The sequence below is a fragment of the Ceratotherium simum genome, chromosome 30 (assembly GCF_057802395.1).
Source record: "Ceratotherium simum simum isolate JZ-2026a chromosome 30, ASM5780239v1, whole genome shotgun sequence".
Lineage (NCBI taxonomy): Eukaryota > Metazoa > Chordata > Mammalia > Perissodactyla > Rhinocerotidae > Ceratotherium > Ceratotherium simum.
In genome coordinates this window covers 1,104,596-1,122,698 of record NC_141929.1, presented here as the reverse complement: position 1 = coordinate 1,122,698, position 18,103 = coordinate 1,104,596, and the positions used below count along the sequence as shown (strand labels likewise).

Here is an 18,103-nt window from a genome sequence, read left to right as displayed (position 1 = left end):
GGGGGTGAAGCTCAGGGTGGAGTGGGACCCCTTCCCATGGAGCCCAGGCCTGTTCCCATCAGCTGCGGAATGACAGGTGTGGAAGGGCTGCCAGGCCGGTCATGGTCAGACTCTGACTCTCAGCCCAGACACCCCCAGGACAGTGAGGGGCTACACCCGCTCTTGTACTCCAGGTTCCAGAAAGCAGGGAGGGTTCTTCCTGTCTCCAGCCCCAGCCCAGTGAGGTGCCTGGCATACAACAGGAGTCCACTAAATGCTTGTTAATTGAGGCGGCCATCACCAAATGCGGGGTGGGGGGGGCCTGAAAGTGAGGTCCCAGAGATCGAGCAGGGGCGGGGGAATTAGGTGCTCAACTGGGGCTCCCTAAGGGCTGCCTGCGGGGGACCCCATGCCCAGGCGGGGACAGCTCAGAGCTGGAGCGCACCCTGCCTAGGGGGCCTGCGGGGCTATGCAAGCCCAGGAGGGTGAACCCCAGCCAGACCCCGAACGTCTCCGCCCAGGGTTTCCTGGAAGATTTGAACCTGGCCAACCCGGGCAACACCGAGGAGGAATGCGGGACTGCTGGGGGGCTGAGGCCGCCGCCTCGAGCCCCGCCTCGCCGCGCCCCCTCTGGGGCCACAGCTTCCCCGCCGCCCCTCCTAGGCCCGGCCCTACACGACTCCCCCTCGACGGCCCGCCCCGGCCCAGGCCTCTCCCTTCCGCTGCCCTCTCCTCTGTCCCCCTCCCCGGCGCCCCTTCAGTCCCCGCGTGGTGGCGGCCGCGGGAGCCACGTGTGCCCGCGCCCGGCGGGCGTGCGGGGAAGTGCGGCCGCGCCTGGTCCGGCCATCATTTCCCGGCGCGGCGGCAGCGCCGACCCGCGGGCAGCAGCCCCTTGGTGCGCCCAGCCGGTCCCCGAGCGCGGCGCCGGGAACATGAGCGCGGGCTCGGAGCGCGGGGTGGCGGGGGCCCCCGGCGTGGTGCCCGCGCCCTGCGCCTGGAAAGTGGAGCTGTGGCTGAGCTGCCGGCACCCATTCACCAAGTCACCCAGTGAGGTCCGGGGGTTGGACTGGGGTCATAGGTTCCCGTCTGGCCCGCGGGGCATCCGGAGCGCCGCTTGTGCCAGGTCCTCGTCCGCGAGGCAGAGGCACCGGGGCCGCGGGTCCTCAGGCGGGGGGGCAGGTACGGGGGAGCGGCTGACCAGGGCCGGGAGCTCCCTCCGGAGCCGGGACTTGTCCCCGAGTTTCGGGACGCCCCGCTGGAGGGTTCCCCGCCTGTCCAGCTCCTCCTGTTCTGCAGACTCGAGCGCGGGTCTCCAGCGACCCCGGTGACCGGCCAGCGGGGCGCGTGTGGCCGCGGTCGGGATGGGTCGTTCGTGCCCCGGGACCTGGCTCTGGGCGGCGGGTCTCGGCGACGCGGGTTCTTCTTCAACACCCTCAATTCCTGGGGTGGCCGGGCGCCTGCGCGGGAGCGGGGTCTCCCCACTGTCCCCGCCCTCGACCCCCGGCCCAGCCCTCCCCGCGGAGACAGTTCGGGGCGCTCTTCGCTGCACGGTCACCGTCTCGTGGAGACGCGCAGCATCACCTCGAAAGGGCGAGACAGCGGGCGCGAGCGGCGGAGTGGAGGGTGGAAGACGCGGTGGAGCCGGGGCTCCGGAACCGAACCCGAGTTCGACCCGGCGCGAGCGCGCTCCCTGCGCGGGTCCCTCCCCGCGCCCCTGGCCGGGGTGGCAGTGCGGTCGGGGCGGTGGGGACCTGGGGCGGGGGGGCGGCGGGGGGGACCGTTGGGGGCCTGGCCGCTGACGGTCGGAGGCTGCGCAGCGCCGGCTTCCTGGACCCGCTGTGACCTTGTGTGTCTCCTGTCATCTCTGGGCCACCAGCATTCTATAGCCAACAAACCCCGTGGTCATCGAGCCGGGGTGAAAGGCTGGCGCAGCCCAGGGTCTGTGGGGACGGGGACACGGGGAGGATCTGCGAGCAGGGGCCCCTGTGCCCCAAACACCCTGCGAGCCTTTGTTGCTTGGCCTGAGCACTGCCTGGTGCAGACATCCCTGGGAGGGAGGGCCCCTGCAACCCTCCATCTGGGGGTGCAGGAGTCTGTGGAACCCTGAAGAGTAGCACAGAAACCTCCCCCCAAGCCCAATTGTGCTTTTGGGGGCAGGAGGACTCAGACGGAGGAGAGAGCTGAACCCCGGTGGAATCTGTGTTCCCCCCCATTTTCCCTGCCTGCCCAGCTGAGGGGTGCTGGGGAGAGATCTCCGCTCTGGGTTTGCCCAGCCCAGGGCTCCAAGCCGACTCTGTCTTTGACTCTGGGTGCCCTTGGGCATGACCCTTCCCCAATCTGAGCCTCAGTTTCCCCATCTGTGATGTGGGGGTAGAGCAGACCATGGTGGGCATGAGATGAGAAGATGCAGAGAAGCTGCAGCCCATGGCCGGCCGGGGAATGTGTGCCTTTATTTCAGGGAGGGAGGTGCCCAGGGGTCCTGGAGTGACCCCCCAGGGGTGGCCAGAAGCCTGGCAGCAGCACGTGGGAGTTGAAATCCTGATGGGTGGGGTACAGGGTGGCGGGGATCTTCCCACGGCGTGGCCTGGAAGCGAGTCCTCCAGGAGCACCCTAGGGCGGATAAGTGGGAGAGGGGACCCTGAAGCCACTGTGCCCAGGTGGAAGCCCCTTCCGTGTGGGGTCTGCTCACCTCAGGCTGCTTGCAGGTAGATAGAACCGAGGTGGTCTGGAGCAGCCTGCACCCCGTGTTCTCCAAGGTCTTCTCGCTCGACTACTACTTTGAGGAGGTGCAGAAGCTGCGCTTCACGGTCTATGACACCCGCCGACCCAGCAGCCGTGGCTGTCAGGATGACGACTTCCTGGGAGGCATGGAGTGCACCCTGGGCCAGGTGGGTGCCCCCCACCATCTCAGGAGGGAGGAGGCAGGAGAGACCCAGTGGGGCAGGGGCCCCTGGGCTGGTTCTGAGGGCAGGTGCGATGAGATGGTGGCATGGGGACAACATGATTAAACACCAACTGTGTGCCAGGCACTACAGGGCTCCCTCTGGATGAGCATCCAGGCTCTGCCCATCTCCATAGCTCCTTCTCTTAAAAAATTCCTTGTTAGTTATTTTTAAAAATATGTAATTTTGAACTGGGTGATACATTCATATAGTTCAAAATTCAGAAAGCATAAAGGCAGGCCATGGAATGTCTCCCTCTGACCCTGTCCCCAGGTTCTGTTACATCCTACAGGACAGGTGTATTCTCACCCGAAGAAATGAGCATATGATTTTTTCTCTATATATATACATTTCAAAACACAAATTAAATACACTGTTCTGCAACTTGCTCTTTTCACTTCCATGACATGGAAGGAGACCTTCCATTTCAGCACATGAGTCTCCTTGTCTCTCCCGGCGGCAGAGTGGCTGGCCCATCAGTGGCTGCTCTGTTGTCTGTCCAGCTCCCACCTGAGGGATGTGTTTGCAGTCCTCTGAAGGTGTCCCCCCATTAGCTCCTCCATTATCAGTGTAATGAGAGCTCTTCAGCTACCGGCCAGACGCTAAGGTGCCGGGCTCCGCGCCCAGCGCTTCCCAGGCTGCACAGTTAGTTCTCACCACTCCCTGTGGGGGTGTTTCTTCTTTATTGAGGAGTAATTTACACACTTTAAAATGTGTGGACCTTAAGGATTGACATTGATGAGTTTTAGACAACTGTGTACCTCTGACCATCCCCCAGATCCCACAGAACATTCATCGCCCTGCAGGTCCCCCCACTCCTCTCCAGCCAATCCCTGCTGGCTTTGCATGTTCTAGAATTTCATGGCTGTGAATCATACAGTATGTTCTCATTTGTGTCCGTGTCTCTGACCAACGTGATGTTTGTGTGAACCATCCCATTGCTGCCTGGGTCAGAGCTGGTTTTGGGCATGGGAGAGGACAGCACACACACACAGACACACATGTGTGGACACACATGAATACACATGCGTGGGCACACGTATTGACATACATGCAGGGACACCCACGTGTGGACACGTGCATGCACACAGGTACAGATCCATGAACACACATACAGATATGTGCATGGACACGCATGGACACACACATGTCTGTATAGACGTGTAAACTTTAGACAATGGAACGCCCTGCGAGTCCCTGCTCTGTAGCCATCCTGGTCTCCAGGTCTGCACGGCCGTTAGGGGAGCTGCAGTCAGTGGTCAAGCCATGGACACTGGCTTCAAATCCCAGTGGCGTGACCTTGAGCAAGTCCCTGACCTCTGCCTGGACCCCTGTTTCCTCATCTGGGAAACTGGACGGTGACGGCACCAGCCTCCTCAGCGGGTTGTGAGGGGACTGAAGTAAACCAGGCACGCTCGGCCCAGAGCCAGCTTGAGAGATGTGCTTACTGACCGCTAACTGTTATGGCGAACCCGCGATCCCTTTTCCTAATAGGAGAGCCCCAGAAGTGAAGCCTGCGAATGGGAGACTCGGGGGCCTGGCATGCAGCACCCCTCCCTTCGCACCTGGCAGAAAGCTTTCCCGCCCCGGCCCACTTGTCCTCCCCGCCACCTACCTGGGATCTGTTTTCTCTTCCACAGGGAATGTTCCCGTCTGCTCGGAAGCTGTACGCCAGGCAGACCCTGATGGGTGGGTGGATGGGAATATCCTTCCTCCTGTCTGTATGCAGCTCACTTTGCCATGGTCACCCCAGCTCCGTCAGGCAGGAGCCCGTGTGGGGCAGGGGCGAGGCAAGTTGGCGATAGCTGAGGATCACCGCCAGAGAAGGGTGGAGTCCCTGACCAAGTCACTGATCCTCCAGCAGCTGTGAGGGGGCTATCATCCTCTGTCCTGTTTACAGACCAGGATGCCCGCTCACCTGGGTGCTGCCCTGTGACTGCATATGGCGTCCCTGCGTCCGCTCCCCTGCCCCAATTAGGGGCTCACTGCCCAGTGGGGGAGGCAGCCCAGCAGGGCCTGGCAAAGAGGAGGGGGAGGCCGGGGGGATGAGACACTGGGGAGGGTGCAGCACTAGTGCCCACGTTGCAGAGTGCCCTGCGCTAACGGGAGGATGGTGGGAGGCCAGGCTGCGTCTCCATCTCACTCCTGTCCCTGCGCCACCCCCAGGGCAGCCTGGGGCTTCAGGGTGGGGCCTGGGACCCCCCTGGGCCTCATGCCCACTGTGGGCTGTAAGAAGGCCTGCGCTGCCTTCTGGGCCTGATCTGCGGATGGCCCAACACAGGCCCTACTGCTGGGGTGCTGAGGCTTCAGGGGTCAGTGCACTAACACGCACACACTTGTGCGGCGGCTCGCACACCTGCTCGCCAGCATGAGCTGTGTGAGCTGCTTCCTGACCGTGGCAGTGCTGCCTCCTCTCTGAGCCTCAGTTTCGTCACCTGATACACGGGCCATGGGAGGGCCCACGAGGGTGAGGGAAGTGCAGGCGCCCAGCAGAGCGAGGGGTGGTGGCCACACAGAGGGATGTCAGGTGGCCGAGTGTCTCAAGAGAGGGTCGTGGGCTGGTCACTGCCCGGCCCCGAGGGCGTGGGGCCCTAGGGAGTAGGTTTTGAGGAGCTAGGCCGCCTGGGGAGAGCGGGGGTGTTGGGGAGGAGATGGGGGACTGAGGGTCGGGTGAGGGTTCCCAGGGGAGCAGGAGCTGACCCCTCCCTGACTCTTCTGACTCCCAGATTGTGGCCCAGAAGAAGATGACCCGCGCACTCTTGCTGAAGTTTGGCAGGAACGCCGGCAAGTCCACCATCACGGTGAGGCCACCCGCCTTCCCACCTAGCCCCTCCCCACCCTTCAGACACCCGCCCCTTCCTCGCCGAGGCCGTAAGGGGTCCAGTCCTGGAGGATGAGGGCTGAGCCCGCAGCTGCACAGCTGCCTGAGCAGCCAGTTGCCTCCCCTCAGGCCGAGCTGTAGTCAGGTGGGGAGTGGTGGGGGCCCCACGGCAGGGTCAGGCTGTGCCCTCGTGCTCAGAGCTGTGGCTTCTCCCCACCAGGTGCCAGGCGATCGCCAAGGACATCTCTGGGAACAATGGCTATGTGGAGCTCTCCTTCAGGGCCAAGGAGCTGGACGACAAGGTAGGGGGTGGTGCCCGCCTGGGGCTGGGGGCCTGGACGGGGATGGAGAAGCCAAGCCCCTGCCCAGCTTTGCCCTCCCGCATCACAGGACCCACCTGTAAGATGGTGCAGGACAGAGCTGGCTGAGGGGAAACAGGGGACACGTCGAGTGAGAAGCAGTTAGAGCTGTGTGGCCGCCAGGCAGGCATGCTGCTGTCACGGTTACCGCATCTGTCATTGCTGTTAGCACTTTGATGCGATGTCCTGCTCCCCGGGCGTTTTCCTGCAGTATCTCATTTAATCCTCGCAGCTCCCAATGGCAGGGGCACTCGCGGCCGTTTAGTGATGGGGACACAGGCTCAGGAGGTCCCTGTCTAGACAGTGGAGGAATTGGATCTGAACTCTGTTCTGTCAGCTCCTTCCACGGGGTCGGGGCACAGAGCAGGGGTATAGGGTGTCGCCTGCCGCCTCCCCTGGACAGGAGATTGAAGCCTGGGGAGGAGGTGGGGACAGCAGGTGGTGCTGGCTGGGGGTGTGCACACGTGGCTGGAGAGAGGCTGGGCCAGACCTGGGGTCTGGGAGTCATAGCGAGGTACTGGGGAGCCGGTGAAGGCTCTTGAGGGGAGGGTGAGGCCTTGGGTCTCTCTGAGATGCTGTCCAGAAGGGCTCTGCCCTCATCTTGCAGCCGAGGAGACAGAGGCTCTGAGGGGTGAAGGGACACAGCGGGAAATGGCCGAGCACGCCGGCCGCTCTCCTGTAGGATCTCTTCAGCAAGTCCGACCGCTTCCTGGAGCTGTACCAGATCAAGGAGGACCAGAGTGAGCAGCTGGTGTCCAGGACAGAGGTGAGGGCCCTGCCCGGCACCCTTGGAGCTGACATCCCCTGCAGTGCTTTGGGGGCAGGAGTGAAAGGGCAGCGGGGGAGCTGACCGGCATCACCCCCTGTGTCCCCCGGGGCCCCCATGGCTGTCGGGGTCTTCACTCCGACACCCCCGTCTCCCTTTCGCAGGGAGCGAGCAGGCCAGGAGGGAGCGTCTGTCACTAGAATTCAAGAATCTTGGTTTGTCGTCACCGCCTCAGGAGTAACGGCATTTCAGTGACAGCACTGAGAGCATTTCCTTTAGGGATAAATTAACTTGAGTAGAACAGAGGCTATTTAAGGAAAAAAGGGGTCCAGGTGGTCCAGGAATGTTGTGGAAGTTAGGAAGGTGGTTCCCAAAGGAAGCGGCTGGAAATGCAGCTCTGGGCTCCCGTCCTGCGCGAGCCCAGGTAGGCCGCCTGAGTCAGCCCCTCTGCCCGCTCGCAGGTGGTGAACAACAACCTCAGCCCGGTGTGGGAGCCCTTTAAGGTGTCGCTGAGCTCCCTGTGCAGCTGCGAGGAGACGCGGCCTCTGAAGGTGGGAGACGGCCGGGCGGGGGGTGCCGGGGGGCAGGACCAGGGGGCCAGGGGCCAGTCACCCCCCACCACACTGGGGCCTTTGTGGAGTTGAGGTTCGTGGGGAGGGGGTGGGCCAGTTGGGGGTGGTGGTGAGGGGGGCAGCCTGGCCGTGGGCGGGATGGAGACACCCAGGCTGGAGGCCAGAGAGGGGCAGGCGGGCTGAGGGGCCTGGGTCCCCAGTGCCTTGTCTGGGATTATGACTCCCGCGGGAAGCACGACTTCATCGGAGAATTCTCCACCACCTTTGAGGAGATGCAGAAAGTCTTTGGGGAGGACCAGGTGAGCTGGGGCCCTTCCTTTCCCCTGCCTGTCACTGAGGCTCTCAGAACCGGGTGAAACCTGGCTCCTGACCCGTCTGCGATGGGGCTGCCAGGAGGAGCGAGCCGCAGACCGCAGAGGGGTGCTGGCTCCAGAATTGTTGCTATGGGCATAACCCAGAGACAACTAATGATGATGATGAAGAATGAACACCATCTCACCAGGTGGCCAGAGTAGGGACAAGGATCTCCGTGTTTTGGACTGGGACCCGGGGCCCCTGGCTGGGGCGTGTGAGAGTGTGTGCGTGAGAGAGCCGGTGTGTCGGGGCGAGGTGGGGACCGTGCCAGACAAATGACTGGGAACTGGGGGACTAGGTGGAAGTGAGGGACAAGGAGAGACCCCTGGATGTACTGCCAGCCCGCCGCAGCCCCTGAGCTCAGTTTGGAGTGAGGTCACAGCGGGGTTTGCAGGCCTCCCTGGCTCCCTTGGGGTGGGGCTGGGTGCTGGCCCTCTGGGGTGGGGTCTCTGCCTGTCCTTGCCCCCCAGGCAAAGTGGGACTGCGTGAATGCCAAGTACAAGCAGAAGAAGCGTAATTACAAGAACGCTGGGGTGGTCATCCTGGCAGACCTGAAGGTGAGCCGTGGCCCCTGCCCACAGACCCTCCCCACCCACCCACAGGGCTCCCACCAGGCCCCTCCCTGGAAGTCTCCCCATTGCCACATGGACCCTGAAAAGCTCCCGGCGCAAAGGTCTGGTGGTCCCTGATACGTGGGGGAAGGAGGTGCGAGGGATGGAGGTGGGGGAGTCAGAGAAGAGAAAGGCGGGGAGCCCCAGGGCAGAGGGGGAACTTGGAGAGAGGTGCTGAGAGTCTGAGAGAGGAGGGCATGGCCTGCCCACTCCTGCCCCAGTCGCCCTGGGGGAGGGCAGGTCCCCGGGCCCCACTCCCTGCTCCCTGCAGCCCCAGCCTATGTCCTGGGGTTGGAGTGTCCTGGGTGGGTTGCCGACACTGCTGCCTGGAAGTTCCACGGGGTCTATTCTTTCCTGGACTACATCATGGGCGGCTGCCAGATCCACTTCACCGTGAGTCCACGGGGCCCCACTCTCCACCCTGCCCCCGTTGGCCCCTCCATGCAGCCAGCCAGAGTGCACCCCAGCAGGAAGGGGGGTCAGCGCCTGCGCCTCCCCCAGGGGTCCTAAGTGACCCTTCCCCAACCTGGACATAATTCAGAGTCCGTTTGGCACTTGGGGTGGATGTGTGCAGAGAAATGGGTACAGCGAGGCCGTTCCGCAGGGTCTGGAGGTTCCACCCCTGCCCCCTGGGCGCGAAGTCCTTCCTGCGCCTTCTCCCTGTGCAGATGAAACGGGCACAGCGGGTTCAGGAGCTGCCCGGGGTCATCCTTGGGAGGGACGTAGCCAGGATTTACCCTCCACAGAAACATAGTGACAAAAACATATACGAGGAAAGAGGACTCATAGGGACAGGACATCACAAGCTGCAAGACCAAGCGGGTGTGGCCATGGGCTGGGAACCGCAGGCAGCAGCGGAGCTGGACCGAAAACCTGGTGTCCGTTCCTTCCGTGTGGCCTCCATGCTCGTCCACAGATGCACTGGTTCATGTTGCTCCACTGAACCACAGCCAGAATGGCTGGGAGAACACGGGGACCTAGCCCAGGGCTGGCTCCTCCCGAGGCCCTGCCTGGGGAGGGAGGCGGCAGAGGGGAGCAGTGCCTGGGCCGGGCCCTGGGCCTGTGATGCCGCAGGAGGTGCTGAGGGTTCCGCGTGACCGCGTTCATCCCTGTGGGCATCAGCGAGTGTTACCTCCAGAGGCACTCGCCTCCTCCTGGGGATCCTGGGAGCTTTGGGGTTAGTGGGGTCTGGGTTTGCTGGTCAGGTTGGACGTCTGTTCTCCTCAAATTGTCCTCTGACCTCCACCGCAGCACAGAGCCGGGCCCTTGGGCTCTCACCCCTGGGGGTACATTCCCTCACTCAGCGGTTCTCAAGGCTCAATTTCCCTTACCTGTCAAATGGAGGGTCCAGGTGGGAGAGGGGCTCCTGGCTCATGGTGCTGGGGCCTCTGCAGGTGGCCATCGACTTCACGGCCTCCAATGGTGACCCCCGGAACAGCTGCTCCCTGCACTACAACAACCCCTTCCAGCCCAATGAGCACCTACAGGCCCTGGCGGCCGTGGGTGAGATGTGCCAAGACTATGACAGGTACCCCCCCACCCCTGCTTCCCCTACCCAGGCGGCCCTGAGTGTCTGATCCCTGTGGGCGGGTCCAGCTCCCTGAGGTGGAGCGTGAGTGGGTCAGAACCACCATGCGTCGAGGTGGGACTGGCCCTCCTCTACACGCTCCCCATCACCCTCCACACCGACATGGGGGTCTGTGTCCCACTATACAGACCAGTAAACTGAGGTCGTGGAGGGGTAGAGCCTCCCATCTAGGGTAGTGATGGGGGCCGAGGGCCTGCAGGCAGGAGGCTGAAACCTTCCCGGATGCCTGGAGCAAAGGCGCAGAGCGGAGGAGGGGAACTTGAAGTGGCTCAGAGCCATCCGGTTGGCTCCGCCCCCCACCTACCTGCCTGGCAGACAGTTTCTTCATGCTCTGTGCCTCAGTTTCCCCCACGTGGCTCACGGCAGGGCCTGGCCCCCAGTAAAGTGTCAGCCTGGGCCCAGGTCACACATGGGGGCATAGAGCCCTGGTCTCCTGGCTCCAGCTGGTGTCTCCCCAGAGCACCCCCAATCCTCCCCCAGGAATCAGGGGTCCTGTGTGATGGGGCCACCTCTCTTCTAGTGACAAGAGGTTTTCTGCTTTGGGGTTTGGAGCCTGGATTCCTCCCAAGTATGAGGTAGGAGAGCCTGGAAGCTGGGACCCCAACCCCCCGCGTCTGTCAGGGCCTCCAGGCCGTGCTCCTTCTGTGCCCTGGGACCTGGGACCCCCAGGCTGCTGTCTCTCCCTGCTGAGAACGGCAACTATGGGAGGGCGTGGGGAGGGTGCAGGGACCCTGGCCTTCCAGCCAGAGGGGCTAACCCTTCACCTCCCAGCACTAGCGATCTCTGGGAGAACGGAAGGCAAGCTCCGTGTCCTGTCAAGAGAAGAGAGATTACAAATAGCAGTTCAACTAGCTTAAGCAGAAAAACATGGTTGGGGGGCGGGGTGTGTGGGGGATATTGGCTAATGCAACTCAGAAGCTTTGGGTCCCGCTGGATCCAGGGGCTGAAATGATGCCCAGGACTGGTCTGTCTGTCTGTGCTTTGTCCTGGGTGACTCCCTTCCATAAGGCTCTTTCCACCTGGTGGCCCCAGGGGCTTCAAACCTACCTCTCCCAGTAGGTGAAGGTGTAGGAGTCTGGGGAGAGTGGACCAGCTGACAGGTCCCCTTTGTGCCTACCCAGGTGTCCCACGACTTTGCCATCAATTTCAACCCTGAGGACGATGAGTGTGAAGGTAGAAGCATGAGCTGTGCAGGGGGCGGGGTTGCAGCGGGGCCGGGCTCACCCCCTCTCTCCACAGGAATCTAGGGCATGGTGGAGGCCTACCAGAACTGCCTGCCCAGGGTCCAGCTCTACAGCCCCACCAACGTGGCGCCCATCATCTCCAAGGTGGCCCGCATGGCAGTGGCTGAGGAGCACACTGGGGAGGCCTCCGTAGATACCTGGGGCGGGCCTCGGTGGGGACTGGTGCGTGAGAAGGTGCCGCCTGCTGTGGGGGGATGGGGAAGATAGGGGTCAGCTGTGTGTGAGGTGGGGGCATGGAGGTCAGGGAGGCCCAGGGAACAGCCAGTGCAAAGGCCCTGAGGCAGGAAGCAGGAGGCCGGTGTGACTGGAGGAGCTACAGGGGGCTCTGGGAGACATGGAGGGGCTCCAATGCTGCTGTGTGCTGTAGTTCTGATCTGGAGGCACAGGGCGAATTCTTGCCTGAGGGGTCATGCCCCCTCGAGGCTGATTTACCAATAGTCTTGATTGTCCCTGTCCTGTCCACACCACCCCACAGGCTGCCTCACATCTGTTTGTTCTGTTGCACATATATTGTTGTTTTGTTTGCATGTATTTTTAATTTGCACGAAAAATACCGTCCCAAGGATTGCATTCTGCTTTACTTTTTCATCATGTTTTGTAGATCTGTTTGTGCTGCTGTGTGCACAGCTGGTCTGTTGCTTTCTTTTAACTTTTTATTTTGTAAAAACCCTCAAATTTACAGAAGAGTGGTAAGAATAGTACAGCAACTTTAGTACAACCTTCTCCTGGACTCTCTGTCCTTGATTCTTGTGGAGTTTGCGCCTCCCCCTCCTCTCCACCTCTTCCTTCCTCCCTCTCTCTGTCTCTCTCTGTCTCTGTCTCTGTCTCTGTCTCTCTCCCTCTCTCCATCTCTCTCTATATATATGTAGGTATATTACAATTGTCTTCTTTCTGAAGCATTTGAGAGCTGGCCGCTTACCCCCTGGCACCCCCTCAAGTTCTCCTTGGTGACCTGCTAACAGCAAGGACGCTCTGTAGGTGACACAGCTCAGCTTTCAAGCCCAGGGCGGTGAAGGCAACCCCTCCTGGTGTCTCCCCCCCACCCCGTGTCCACGTTCGCCCGTCATCCCAGGACGGACCTGCCAGTGTCCTGGTCTCCTGACTGGGGCTGTTCCTCAGCTGTGCTCTGTCTGGACTCCAGCCACCCGTGGTCCCGTTGCCTGGACTGCTATGCATCCCACATCCCGCATGGGGGTGGCCCCATGTTTTACGCTTGCTCTCCCGGCATGGAGCCCCCAAAAGCCGAGGGTTGCTGCATCTCATCCTTTCACCTCTTAGGATTTCAGTGTGTATTTCCTAAGATCCTGAGTGTTCCCTTGTATAACCACAGCACAAATATCAATTTCAGGAAGTTTAATTTAGATACAATACTTTTATCTAATCTACAGAATATATTCCAATTTAATTAATCATGCCAATAATAATTCTATAGTAATATTATTGCTGGCAAAGGATCGAGTCTAAAATCAAAGATTACATTCAGTTGTCATATTTCCGTATGATTTTGAAGCAAGTCCCAGACACACAATTTCATCTGTAAATGTCAGTATAAACTCTAAAAGAGATGAGATGTGGCCACAATAACATTATCACACCTGAAGGACAACAGCCATTCCTTAGTATTCAGTATCCAGCACACACTTCTACTGTCTCCTTCACGTCGGGGTGGTGTTTACGGGTAGACCCACAATGTGTGGGGTGGAAGGACCCCGCCATCCACACTAGTCCTGCTCGCAGTGCAGCTGTTGAAGAAATGGGGTGTGTCAGTGGCGTCCTCCCGGTGGTGTTCACAGGTCCCTCTCTTCTGAGTCCTGTAAATGGGCGGCCAGACTTTCTGGGAGGTGGTGTGAGCTCCCTAGGAGGTCCTCAGTTCTGCCTCTCTCCTTCGGCCCAGATCCTTCCTAGGGGTTCCCGCGGGCAGTTAAGTAGTTTCCCCTGGACCCACGTTGATGCCGTGGGTAGACACTGGGTGTGAATCCTGGGACCCACCTCCACCCGACTTTCCCACCACCCGTCTTCTTCAGTCTCGTGGAAAAGCACTGTCCCTTCTTCCCTCCCAGAGCCCCAACCGCGTCACCCATTGTCCAATACTGGAGGCCTTGTGCTCACCACGAGGCTTCCATTCCGTTCAGCGGGTGATGGCGCTGTGTTTGCACAGCTGGCAAAGCGCAGGGCTGTGAGGTGTTAATGGGGCACCAGGCCGAGTCTGGGGGACGGGAGGAGGGTGTGGGGGGTTTCCTAAGGAGGGGCGTTTACATGGGGCTGGGAGCCCAGCTGGGCACCTCTGGGGGCGCTTCTAACCTTGAACGGGAGACTGTTGAGCACATGGGTAACGCATCCCACGGGTCCGGGGGCTCAGAGAGGGGAGATGGAGATGGGGCAGCAGGCAGCCTCTTGGAGAGGGTGGCGTCTGAGCCTGTTGGACTGTCCGTTGGTTCCTTTCCCCTGGCCACATTGCAGTGCCGGGTGCCCGTTCGGCCAGGGCCTGGGCCAGCTGGTGGACAGCCTAGCCTTCCAGGGGCCAGAGCTCCGTGGTCATTCTTCCTTCTCGTTTATGTTTTCTCTTGTCCAGAATTTTAGTAACGGTCACCGAGTGGTTTTGTTTCTTTTTACAATGGAAATGGACTTTTATTTGAAACGAGTCCCAGTCTGTGTTCTTGTAGATGTGCTGGGCGCCCAGCCAGGCTGGGCCAGAGTGTGTCCTCTCTGAATTGTTTGTTGGATCTCAAGGTCTCTTCAGGGTGTGGGGAGCCCCTTCCCACCCAGGACTTGCAGATCCCTCCTTCTCTGGCTTCCAACCTGGGTTCAAGTCCTGGCTCCACCAGCCTCAGTCTCCCCATCTGTCAGATGTGGGCATTCTAGCATCCGCCTTGGAGTCAGAGGCCAGATGGAGTCAGGAGAGAGGTGGAAGCATCAAGCACAGCATGTGCCGCGGAGAACGGGCTTGTGATTTATTATGACTGTGAAGTGTGTATTATGCTTCAGCGAAAATGATTTTAGGAAAGCCTGTGGTCACTCCCAGGCTGGTGTGGGGAACTTGGGGGGTTGCTGGGGGTAGACAGGCTGCCCTGAAGGGCCCCGGGCAGTCCGCAAGGGCCTGAGGGACTGCGGGGTCTCCCCACTCCTTCCCTGTGCCCCCAGGAATACTACATCTTGCTGATTCCGATGGACGGCGTGGTGACTGACATGGCGGACATGCGGGAGGCCATCGTACACGCCTCCCACCTGCCCATGTCCATCATCATCGTGGGAGTGGGCAACGCCGACTTTACCGATATGCACGTCCTGGACGGGGACGATGGCGTCCTGTGTTCCCCTAGGGGCGAGCCTGCGCTCCGCGACATCGTGCAGTTCGTGCCCTTCCGGAAGCTTAACAACATGAGTGCTTGGGAGGAGCCGGAGGTCAAGGGCTGCCGGGGAGGTGCCCACATGTCTCTGGACTGTGCGCCAGGCTCTGGGCTGGGGGGATGTGCAGCAGGTCCCACCTGGGCAGTGGGAGAGACGGGCTGAGCGACGGTTCCCAGGCCGCCTCCTGCCCCTCCCCCTTGACCTCAGCAGGTTTCAAGCACCTAGAACCCTTTCTATTATGAAAAATGTCAAACCTTCACAATGGAGAGAGGGTAGCACATGGGCTCCTGTGGTCCTCCACACAGCCTTCCCGAATTGCTTCCAGACCTCTTTGTGCCACAGTCAGAAACACATGTCCCATGGACACACATGTGGTTTTCCTGGGGGAGCGTGGGGGGCGGCCTCACCTCCCTTCCTGCCTCAGCCACTTTTCCTGTGTGCCCACCTACCTGAGGGGTGGATGGGGTCCCATGAACACAAATGCCACTCAGGACAGTGCCCTGAGCCCGTTAGATGTCACTCATGGTGTCACTGCTGTCGAGACTGCCGTGGGCGTTGCAGTCTCCTAGTTTCAGGTCTGGATCCTCAGCAGGTGAATTCCTGGGCGAGGTCCCCTGAGCTGATTCCACCACCACTAGAGGTGGAGACACAGTGAGGAGGGCCGGGCTCTAGAGGATGAGGCTGGGGGTATGACCAGGTGGAGACGGAGGATGGGGAAGGCCCCCGGCTGTAACCACGTTGTCCTCACCCCACAGGCGTCCCCAGCGGCGCTGGCCAAGTGTGTGCTGCCCGAGGTGCCCAAGTAGGTGGTGGAATACTACAGCCACAAGGACCTGCCTCTGCGAGGCCTCGGCACCCGCCGCCGAGAGGCTGGCTCAGGCTCAGCCCTGTGAGGATACCCTGAGAGGGAGGGCAGCCAGGAGTGCATCCATAGTCTCCATCTCCCGCACCCTTGGGGTCCCCTAGCACCACCCCCAGAAGCCTCCTATCCCCCAGCTCAAGCCTACCCCTCATCCTCCTGCGATCCTGCTGCCTGGGTCAGCCTCTGGGCCCCCACGCTGAAGGATGAGCAAACCCAGGCCCGTGGGGAGCCCGGAAGCAGGAGCTGAAGTGTGGTGTTGGCAGTAGCCCCCGTGCCTGGCCCTGCCCCAGCCAGGCGGCTGTGAGAAGAGGGTCCTAAGAGAGCAGGAGGCTGTCTGGCAGCTCAGCCGGGGGTGGGACCTGCCCCTAAGGGAAGGGGAGGGTGTGGACCGGGGGTTTCTGCTGTGCATCTGATCTTCGGGGGGGAGGGGGCTGCAGGCGGTGTCTGGTCACTGAGAAAACACCCCTGTCCTGTCCCCACAGGCAGACTCCTCTTTGCCTCACCTGGTGTCCCTATGCCCCCTCTGGCCTCAGCACCTTCTGTGGGGTCCGTGGGGGGTGGTGCTGAGGTGTAATAAAGTGTCATCTTGTCCTTACAGCAGCAGTTTTGGGCCTTTACTGCCCCCCATCTCCCTACCCCCACAGAGGACTGCACCCTGAGGGCTGGGCTGGTGAGTCTGCCCCCTTCTAGCCCCCACACTGGAGCAGGGAATCTTCTAGACTCAGGCTCACAGGAACCTTCCTGGACTGAGCGAAGGGCCCTTCCAGGAATGCTAGGTGCTCTGAGGGTGAGGCTTGACCTCTGAAGGGCCCCACTTGACTCCACCCCCGAGTGGCCTCCCTTTGGCCTCTTGTGACCCCCAGCCTGAAATCTGCACCAGCCAGGCTCAGGGGAGGAGGGCTGCCACGCAGGGCCTCCACGTGACTTCAGCCTGCACTCGGCTTTATGAGGATCTACTATGCGCTATGTGCTACGTGCTGTCAGGGGAGAGGGCACCACCTGCCAGAGCTCCCAGTTCTGTGGGGGTGGGTTTCCAATTGAGATTTCCTTGAATTATCTTGTTTGGGAAAAACAAATTGTCCCGACCCTGAATCCAGGCCCACCCACTCACCCACCCCTCCATCCGTCCATCTACCCACCCATCCATCCATCTGTCCATTCACCCGTCCACTCCTTCATCCATCCATCCATCCATCCACCCATCCATCCATCTGTCCATTCACCCATCCACCCCTCCATCCACCCATCCATCCGTCCATCCACCCACCCATCCAGCCATCTGTCCATTCACCCCTCCATCCATCCACTCTGGGGGCCTATTTTTAGCTCCTGATTCATCTCCTGTTAGGCAGGGATAATAGGCATCACCATGGTAACCTGGCTACTGCTGAATTCCGATGGGCCAACATTGGTCTCTTTGGGTGGGGATGGAGAGGACACCAGAGAAGCAGTCCCCTCCATCCACATTGGGAGGCAGCAGGGCTGCGAGGTCGGGGGGTCGTGGGTCCCAAGGCAGGAGGGTGTGTGTCAGCCGTGTCCTGACCCAGCCACCAAGTCCTGAGTGACCAGACTGTGGTTTCAGTGGCAGAAAGCCTTGGACAGTTCTGGGCTCCATTCAGGGGCGAAGCCAGTGCAGGCTGGTCAGTTGAGATCCCCAGGGAGGTGGAAGACACAGAGAGGTCAGCTAAGAAGAGTGGGAGGGGGTCTGCGCACCACAAGGGGGCAGCATTGGTGGCCCAGGGGGCAGCCCCCGTCCAGGGCAGGGCAAGGGGCCTGGTGAGCTGGGCATGGAGGAAGGGTCCCTTCCCAGAGCTGTGGCCTTAGAGGGACGTAGCTGCTCCCAGAGCACATGAATTGGGGAGGGGGAGGAGGTGTGAAGACCCTCCCTTCCCACCAACAGGAAGCAGACAGCAGTGGAGGCAGCCCTTAGGGGATGCCATCCCAGAGAGCAAGTGTGGACAGAGACAGCGGGAGGCGGTGGCCCTGGGGCCCAGCCAGTGGGCAGGTTCAGTGGGCTGTGTGGGAGGGTGAGGGGGCAACTCAGCTGTAAGGATGTGGTGACTTTTACCACCCAGTGTCCAGCCTGGGAAGGCAGCCCAGCTTCACTAGAGCACATACAGTAATAAAGGGAGTACTACCCCCCAGGTGGGTCGGCTGGACGCCCACTGCCTTTGCTTTCCCGGTGTCCATTCCCACCTTCTTCCTAATAGCAGCCCAGTTTTCTTTTGGGGTCCCCATTGCTCAGTCCAGGTATTTCGAGGGCCTGGACCACTGTCCCGATCCCAGGGTGGACATGTGACCCAGGCCTGGCCAATCAGAGAGCATGCTGTCCCCTGACCACAGTGATTGGATCAGGGTGGCACATGACCCAGGCCTGGCCAATCAGAGAGCATGCTGTCCCCTGACCACAGTGATTGGCTCAGGGTGGCACATGACCCAGGCCTGGCCAAGCAGAGAGTACACTGTCCCCTGGCCAGGATGATTGAATCTTGGTGAGCACGTGACCTGAGCTGGCCAATGAGACTCAGTCCTGGGACTTTTGTTGACTGTTGGCTGGTGGGATGGGAGCCAGGAGCAGCTGGTGACCACTGATCACCAGGTGGGCGGGCCTGCCTGAGGAGGAAGTCCACACAGGAAGCGGGTCAGAGAGCTGGTGT

At 60.9% G+C, this 18,103-nt stretch overlaps 1 protein-coding gene across 1 annotated transcript; it reads left to right on the top strand.

Moving 5' to 3' along the window:
• Positions 1 to 911: 911 nt before the first annotated feature.
• CPNE7 (copine 7) lies at positions 912 to 15,793 on the top strand. The gene is given in 15 exon segments (XM_004437121.3): positions 912 to 1,031; positions 2,637 to 2,867; positions 5,648 to 5,722; positions 5,970 to 6,044; positions 6,784 to 6,867; positions 7,329 to 7,418; positions 7,640 to 7,738; positions 8,264 to 8,350; positions 8,738 to 8,797; positions 9,799 to 9,932; positions 10,513 to 10,567; positions 11,114 to 11,165; positions 11,232 to 11,365; positions 14,378 to 14,620; positions 15,340 to 15,793. Coding segments are annotated over 15 exon segments (1,677 nt in total). The 3' UTR covers positions 15,478 to 15,793.
• The last annotated feature ends 2,310 nt before the right edge of the window (positions 15,794 to 18,103 follow it).